Source organism: Lycorma delicatula, chromosome 10 (genome assembly GCF_047948215.1).
Source record: "Lycorma delicatula isolate Av1 chromosome 10, ASM4794821v1, whole genome shotgun sequence".
NCBI classification, from domain to species: domain Eukaryota; kingdom Metazoa; phylum Arthropoda; class Insecta; order Hemiptera; family Fulgoridae; genus Lycorma; species Lycorma delicatula.
In genome coordinates this window covers 23,252,458-23,261,682 of record NC_134464.1, presented here as the reverse complement: position 1 = coordinate 23,261,682, position 9,225 = coordinate 23,252,458, and the positions used below count along the sequence as shown (strand labels likewise).

Here is a 9,225-nt window from a genome sequence, read left to right as displayed (position 1 = left end):
GTCGACATGATGACTGAATTGCTAAATATTTGTATCGGTTCTACCTTTGTCTATGAAAAATAATCATTTTAAGTACATGAATAGGTTTCAATAGTGGTATGTTGTTTTAAATTTTATAGGCTGTATGTATTCAAATTCCTTAGTACATTTATATATTGATCATTATTGAGAAAATATAACTGAATGAAATTTTCAGAAAAAATTTATCAATGTAGTGTCTAATAAGATTTCATGGTCTAGATATTGTCTTTTTACAATCTGTTTGAATCTTCTTCCAGTTGGGTGCGATTTAAAATTTGTTGCAATTAATCTTATAAATTATTACTTAACAATTTAAATAGGTCTTTGAATTTTTGCTTTTAATTTATTTTATGAATAAATCTGGTAGATTTATTTGATAGTACATAATAAAGTTTGGAAATTTTTTTCATTTATATTAGTTGACATGAAACAATTTCTATTTGTTTATAAATCTGATTTCTAATCTTTTTTTATTAAATTTTCCTGTTGTTATACATCTTTTTTTTTTTTAAATAAATTAACTTGTTAGCTATTTCACTATTGTGTACAGCTATTTCACTATTGTGTACATGATTCACTGCTATGTATTTAATGTTATTGAGTTTTTTCTTAGTAATCTTGAGAGCTTAGTGGTATTATTTAAATTGCTTGATGTATAAGAGCATTGAAAATGTGTCTTATAAATTTTAATTGTTAACACCTCTTGTTTATCATTTTGATGCTTCAGTTTGTTTTATTCTACATTTATATAGAAACTATTGTTCAGTAATCAGTAAAAATTTCTTCATTTTGTATTATGAAAACACAACAAAAAGTATGTTATTAAATTGTATGCATTCCAGGTGATAAAAATATAATATAACATAGTATTTCCTATTATGAAATTTCATTAGTAATTCCTATATACAAAATTTTCTGTATTTTATATTGGAAAAATCTGATTCAAAACTTTTAATTACAGCTAATCAAATAATTTGTGAAACCATATGTAAGTAAATAAATTGACAGATAACTAAAATAAACAGTTGTTTTTTTATATTATTTTCTCATATGACTTTTCTCTTCTATTCTGGAAATAAAACTATATCTATTAGTCTGTTTTGATGCCTAAGCACAGATGTTACTTCAAATTGTTACTACAACTTCGGTCTACAGCAGTAAATTATATTGCTTTTGACTTACTGTTCATAATCGACTGGTTTTGGGTCACTATACCTCTGACCATAAGCATTGTTTTCAGGCAAAAAAAATGCTGTTTCTTATCATTATTATTGGTTTCTTTTTTTAATGTTAAAAATGTCAAATAGTACAACACTGTATTAATGAATTTATCACACTTATGATTAACTATGTTAACTTATAAAACAAAATTGTGTTAAATAGCAGAATAATATTATAATGCACACGCTTTGTAACTTTTGAAAATAGATGTTAATAAACTTTCATTTAAGTCAATTTATGTTATAAAATAATAAATATTTTTAAACACAAGCTACAGTCACATAAATAAATGAAGAAAAACATAATTTGAAGATTATATTTTAAGTAAAATTTATAATATAGCCATATTTATTCATGTAAATATGTTAAAATAACAATGAAGGTAATAATTAAAAAGAAAAAACAGACGCTAATTAGAAGAAAATAACTATTATAAACAATTGGCTATAGTAGTTTCAGTAGAAAAAATTATATTCTTAAATGGAACAGTGTGTATTATTGTTAATACATGTATCAGTTATGTCACACTGATAGTTTTTCTCTTAAATTTATTTTTATTAACAAATGACAAATTAAATAAATAAAAATCCATAGTAACTTTTGTATAAGTCGAATAGGTATTAATATTTATGTCATATTGCACAATTATATTATTACGATCACGATCAGGGAGTGTGATTTATAAACGTATTAATTGGTCCTATAAGAAGTAGATGAGGTTCTTGTTTTTGTATTCGTTTTGTGTTGTTTACCATCACCGCCACTTCCGCACTGATTTGACACAGTCGTCGTTGTTGTGACTCCTCTGTGTTGTGCGTCATGACATTCACAGCTGCATTCCTCAGGATTGACGTAATTATAAGTAGCGACCGTTTGTCCTTGTTGTTGTGTTGAAGACGGCAGTGTCGTTATCCTTTTAGGAGTTCTTCGTCGCTCAGGAACTTCATCGAAACTGACCCAAGCCACAGCAGCTCTAGGAGGCAGAGGAGGAGGTGAAGGCGGTGTCGGTGGAGTTTTTCTCCTTATGTGTGAACTACGTCCTGCAGTTGTCGATTGACTTCGTCCTTGTTCTGTGAAATGAGACCATGATTTACTGCAAGCTGGACTTCTCGATCTGTCTTCACTCTTGATGGAGTCTGTCCTGAAAATAACCACTGATATCATTATCATACAGCAATAAGAGAGCGCTTCAGCACTCAGTGTGTTGATAATAAAACTGCAAGTTGAGGAATAACATTATCTCTCTACTGGGTTTTTTTATCTAATAGAGTTGATGAAAAACTGTCATCATAAAGAATTTATGGTTTTAACTGCAATACAGGTAATTCAATAGACATAAAAACCAGAAAATGGGCTAAAGAAAGCTAGTCAGATTAAATATGATGTATTCAAATGCCATTTGAACTTTTCAAATGGTTACTGAACTATATCAGTAGTTTCCAAACCTTTGGTCACAGGATTATTTTGAAAACTTTTGTAGACTCTAGTATGTTTTTCTAAAGATTTTTTTCCATTGATTCTGATGAAAAGTAATTACATTTAACTGAATATTTAAAATAAATATATATATATACTTTTTTACAAAAAGACATACTTTACTTAAAAATATTACCTTTATTAATTTCTTGGGTTAACCAATCAACTGTACAAACTTATAAATTAAATACACAAAATTTCACTTACAATTCTCTAAGCTTATAGAGTAAATGATAGTATACCTCTATACTCTCAGAGTCTAAGCAAACAAAATAATGAAATTTACAAACCCCGAAGATAGACCAGAATATATAAAAAAAGCAAAAGATCTATTAATAAATAATAATTATCCAGGAAATATCATAAATAAAATATTTAAAAATACAATTCATAAATACTATAATCAGTCAACTATCCTAATAAAAATAATAAGAGTGAGAATTATATTGCATAACCATATGTCGCAGATTGGTCAGAAAAGATTAAAATATGTTACAAAAGGATTTCGCAATTGCCCATCAAAATTCCAACAATCTGAACAGTATGTTTTCTAAATTAAAATCGCCTATAGAAAAAAATCAACAAGCCAACGTAGTATACAGCATTCTGTGTAAAGATTGCAATGTGTTGTACAATGGCAAACATCTTAATACCTTAAAAAAAGAATAGAAGCCATAAATATAGAAAAAAGGAAGTGACAGCACTTACAAAACATACAAAAGAACATTAACACTCGTTCGATTTCAACAGTTGAAATATTAGACAAACAACAAAATACATATAAAAGGACCACGCTAGAAATGATATACATCAGGAAAAATACAAACGCTGTCAACAATAGAATGGATGTAGTTGGATTAAGCAACATATATGTTAATTTAATTTAAAAAATCATATTTATATAGTAAATTTGGTTTTAAGGAAAATAATGCTTGTAATTTTTGAGGAAAATATATGGATTGTAATAAAGGTTTCAATACACAGAAAATAGCAATCAGGTTATATAAAGATATAATTATCTAAAGATGAGATGAGACAGTAGAGGGATCTATTACAACAAGGGTGGGGATAAAATATTGTTATCTAGGGTAGACCAGTTAATTTCTTAGTATGTAAGAGAATTTTGTATAATGTGTGTGTGAATGTGTATTGTCACCTGAGGAAGCTTAGAGAATTCTAAGTAAAACATTGTGTATTTAATTTATAAGTTTGTACAGTTGACTGGTTAATCCAAGAAATTAGTAAATGTAATATTTTTAAGTAAAATATGTCTTTTTATTATATTTAATTCTATCCAATCAAGAGAAAATAAACTTAAATAAATTAAATTTACGATAATATTCATATATATTTACTTCATTTAATACCAGGCTTATACTTGATGTGTGAAAAATTAAAAAAAATTATATCAATAAATTATGAAATAAATCTTAAATTCTACAAGTACATTAAAATGAAGATATTCTCTTACAGTTTTTATTAGAATAAAAAAACACATACTTAGCATTTGAGATCTGTTCAACGTGGCCACCTTTGCAGATATCTAGAAAATAATCAATTTCACCCTGCAAGCATGCATATGAAAATGTTGATGAATGCTGCAGCTTATATAGTTTAAAAGTTCCAGCAGATCAGCCCAAAAACAGTATCCTTCATGAATCTTCATAGAAAAAAAACAGAATTAGGATGCCCATTGTAACATCTCACTTATCCTATCCGATGTTGTGGAAGTTTTCATCAAGGTTTCATTATGTGTTTTATTGTGGTGGCAGGATAGACTACCATCTTACTGTTAGATGTAACCAGCCAAAGAATGGTATACAGGCAACCTTATCTCAAAAATTTTTCACATTACTTTATGATAATGTTGTATTTAGGTGGATCTTCTGGAATTCTGGTTGAAATTATCTTAGCATTGTCTCAATAAAATAGTTTTCAGGTGTTTTAACCCACAGAATACCTTCAAACAATGATTCAAGAGGACCCCTTTGGTTCTATTGTCACCAAACGAGAAACCAAAACAATTAAGTGTGAAAGATTTACTTACCAGTAATTTGAAGAGTTTATCTTCATTTTAATATAATAAAATTTTAAATTTCTCTTATAATTTGTGTATGGTAACTGATTAAAGTGTTTCATGGCCTTGTAATAAGTGGGTCCACGTTTTGTGCATGTGGGGGCTTTACCATAATATTTTGTCAGTGATGATTTTGTAATTTCCTGAAAGCATTAATGTTTCAACCTCATTTCTATTTCTCACCAATTGAATATAATTTGTTTATTAGTCACACATAAATATAATAATTTATATTTATCAAATATGTATAACATATAAATGAAAGAAAAAAGAAACAATTTCAATAGCCACCTGTAAATCTGTATTAATTTTATTTGTTATACCAAATTAATACTGTGAAAAACTTACACGTATGACTTGCTACATATTAGAAGTTAAATTTTTTTGCACTTTATTCTCTTCCATTTAATGAAGATTGAGTTGGTACTTAAGTAGAAGGGGATAACCATTAAATAATTCTTATGGTATATTTATTAAATGTGTGATATGTATTTGGATGTATATGCAAAATTTGTTAAGCAGCAGATAAAAGTGATATTTTTCTTCCCCTTCAAAGTACTCAATAATGGCTGTATTTGTGATCTATGGGCTGCTGAGATTATTTCTTTTAGATAGAGGTTGTTTAATTACTTTGCTTTAAATAAAGAAATCTACTGATGTAAAGTCTGGGCTCTTCAAAGCAACTCCATTGATTTTAAACTTGTTCAGAATGTTTATGTTAAAATGTAAAGAAATGAAATTCTACTGGGAATTTTCTATTATTTTATCTTAGCATGATTCAGGTTTGGTTCTATTCAATCAATTGTAACAGACTTAATTTGTTGTGACTGCTCTGATTCTTAGATTCTAAGATTATAATGATTTATACTTCCATACAGAAGAAGCTTTCTATGAGTAACTGTCTGTGCAGCTATATACAGCAGTTTAGTCAGATATGGAACTATATATACATGTCATAAAATTTTGCAGGTAGATGAGGTTTTCTTTCAAAATCTCTTTCCTTGTTCAAGAGTGGTGTTCTTTAATATTTGGAGGAAGAGATATTTGTTATAGCACATATTTGAGCTGGCTAATATAAAATTATTTGGTGCTCCAATCCAGTGTCCCGTTCACCTGAGGAATTGTGTGTGAGATGGGCATCAGTTAACTGGAGGGGCTTTACATTCCTGTGGGTGGTTTTGTTTGTTTCATTTCTTGTTCACTGTGTGGATAAATAATCTGTTTCCTGCTATCTACTCTTTTGCATATCCATGATCCTTTCTTTCCCGGGAGTTTTATGGGTTTTGGCTCGATTAGAACTATGCTAAGTATATGGGAACCTGAAGAATAACCATACCCTTAATATTTTATGGTTTCTGCCAATGGGATATTCAGGAAATTTCTTTCTTACAAGTGCTTGTACAAAAAACTTGATCTGGAATTAAAATGCGTATTGAATGAAGTCAGGCCTTCTAATTGCTCCTAATGTATAATACTATTTAAATGATTATGTAAAATAGAAATTTGAAATGCTTCAATGTAAGAAATCAGAAAAGTTTTTTTTTATAAAACATTCAGTGAAACTTTCATCTGTACAATAGAATGCGGCTACTGGTTTTGAAATGTTAATAAAATGGAAAATTTTAAATCGTAATGCACCGTTATATTTTAGACACTAAAAACATAATCCAATCTATACATTTAATAAATCAAATTTAAGATTCAATGTGTTTGGATAAATTGACTCTTACCTCAGTTCTTTATTAAAATTCTAATGAGTAAAGCAATTGAAATTGCAGTCAGCAGAGGAAAATGGAAGAACATTGCCTATTTTGATATCTGCTAAAAAACTTTGTTAAGATAAATACTTTTAGTTAGAAATCTAGATGTAACAAAAGTCGAAGAGAAAAATTTAATACATCAAACAAGTAGATACATGAGCATCTGCAATAAACTATAGAATGTAACTGAATAGAACTATAGCAAATCAAGGTTTAACACCACTAATAGACAACATAAAGGTGATAGAATATGAAGCATCCAGTAAGAATCTAAATGTTTTTCTAATAACTAGGTCATTCTATTAATCACAATTTTGAGAAGAAGGGTCAGGAAAATATCTGTCATGAACTCTTGACTAAAACTTAGCTTCATATAAGAAAATATCAATAACTGTAATAAAAATTGATCGTAAGATGATATATGCGCAACCATTAAGAAAAATTTCACCTAGTTTTATCAAATCTTTCTATTTTATTCAACTGTGTTTTAGTTCCGGTATACCTTGGCAATGTGATTTGCATTTTATCCCATGTGCATGATGTGGACTCATCATACGGTGTCACATAATCGTCTAGTGTGGCCGGGTTAATAGGTGTGGTCGAACGTGGTCTCTCTATCGGATATGTTTTAACTTCTGACACTCGTTGTTTTATTGGAATTATAGGATGTGCTACGGACCTGAAATAATATATGTATAATATTATATACCGATCACAGGAAGAATACATAAAATATTGAAAATGATGTAAATTCAAAGCTTCATGCATTATATAAAACTTTAATGTTCACAATTAAGTTTAAATGTAGAAATAGGTCTAAAAACTATTTCTGAGGTTTTAGTCCTTAAAAAGTTTAAGATTAAAAAAAATTCAAAACATATAATCAAGTTATAAATAAACCGAATAACATATATGGAGAATAACAAAACAATGTATATGAATCCTGAAAATTAGCTTGTTGGAAAAACTTGAAGTAAGATTAATTAAATAAAAAAGTGAATTTAAAGTGGATCATGGGTACATTTAAGTGTTGTTGTGATGATTTTCTTAGATTTCCAGTGATTATTTCATTAAAAAATAAGGCAGTAAGGTCTAACATATATGAAAACGTTTTGGGTTTCTGACATAGTGTCATCCCTTATGCATTTTTTCTACAAAGGAAGAATGTATTGTAAATATAAAGAGTCTCTTTTGGTGAAAATGCTGCATTTTTAGCATTCTTTAAGCCACATCATCAGACTAAAAAAAAATCTGCATATCACTAATTTCTTATTGTGATGACTCAGCAACTGATGAATCGATTCAAACGTAATTCAGATCAGCAAATATTGTTCTGTTGAAGGTAAAAATATGATTTGATTTTCAACATGAGTTGGAAAATATTAGTGATGCAAAAAAAAAAAAAAAATAAATTAGTTTTTAATGTAAGTAACTGTTAATCATTTATTAATCTGGATGAAAAATTTGGTTTAAACGTTAAAAAAAAAAATTTTTTAAACAGCTTGCTTTCTAAATACTTACAATTATGATTCCGGAATATTTTTTGAAAACTACTGAACTAGTACCTTCACCATAGATGTTGCTTTTTGCAGTGAAACACATTTCTATATATTAATGAGAAGTTCTTCTAGCTGTGTAATTCCATGTGATTAGAAAGGGAGTAACTTTTTTAATATGTTTATTTAATAAAACTGAGAGACAGTTAATGGTGTCATCATTTAATGGTGTCTGCAATTTATTTATTGCAAATTTTGTAAATCTGGTCATATAAAATTCCTTACCTACATGTGGATAAAAAAAGATGCAAAAAAGTGTAGTGAAATTTAAAACATTTAAAATAAATGTCATCACTTTGTCTCCTGCAAATAAAAAATAAATTTAGAGGTTTCTGTTAATTAGAATATGCAGTAAACTTATTTGTTCATTTTATTTGCTGGTATTTCAACAGGTAAAAACTACTGCACGTGATTGCTGATACCTCTATACTTTGTATATCTCCCAGTATGCTGAAAGTTGACAAATAAGTTATTGTTGATCCAGATTGGTGCAACATTGGAAAAATTACAGATACTTTCTCTCCAATGATTGGTCATCAAAATAAACAGCAGGTGTTCACATGATCAAAATTATTTTTTACACAAATCATTGATTAGCTTAAAATAGAAACTTTTGAACCATTTCTCCACAATACTAATAAAAATAAATATCATGTGAATAATTATTATTCATTAATGAAGTCTATGTATTGCATTGCAGTGAAGGAATCTGATGAAGACAACAATGTTGAAGATGAGCCCTGATCTGAGTCAGCTAAATATATACAAGTAACATTTTTATTCCAATAGCACCACAAAGCTTGTCTTCAAAACTATATTGTAACCAGGATGATTACATGTAAACATAACAGTCTGGTTTTTGCTGCATTCTTTAGAAGTAAGTTATTTACAAAGAAAAATTGTTGACTTTGTCCTTTACTTTCTGAATAACCTTTCTTATTATAGATGCAACTTAACTTGTATCTATATATTTTTTTTTAACAATAAATATTGCCTTATTTGATAACAAAATCAAACCCATACAAACTGTTTTTATTGTATAATATTTACAATATATTATAAAATTTAAAATATTGTATAATATTTTATTCTATTGATGACAGTTATTTATATA

General features: G+C 28.1%; 1 protein-coding gene across 1 annotated transcript in view; it reads right to left on the bottom strand.

The window, feature by feature from the left end:
• Positions 1 to 1,876: 1,876 nt before the first annotated feature.
• LOC142331681 (uncharacterized) overlaps positions 1,877 to 9,225 on the bottom strand; it is a 46,241-nt gene continuing 38,892 nt past the window's right edge. The window contains exons 10-11 of the mRNA XM_075377711.1: positions 7,058 to 7,234; positions 1,877 to 2,383 (exon numbers count right to left, since the gene is read on the bottom strand). Coding sequence (XP_075233826.1) covers positions 1,933 to 2,383; positions 7,058 to 7,234 — 628 coding nt within the window. The 3' untranslated portion in view covers positions 1,877 to 1,932. The remainder of the gene's footprint in view (positions 2,384 to 7,057; positions 7,235 to 9,225) is intronic.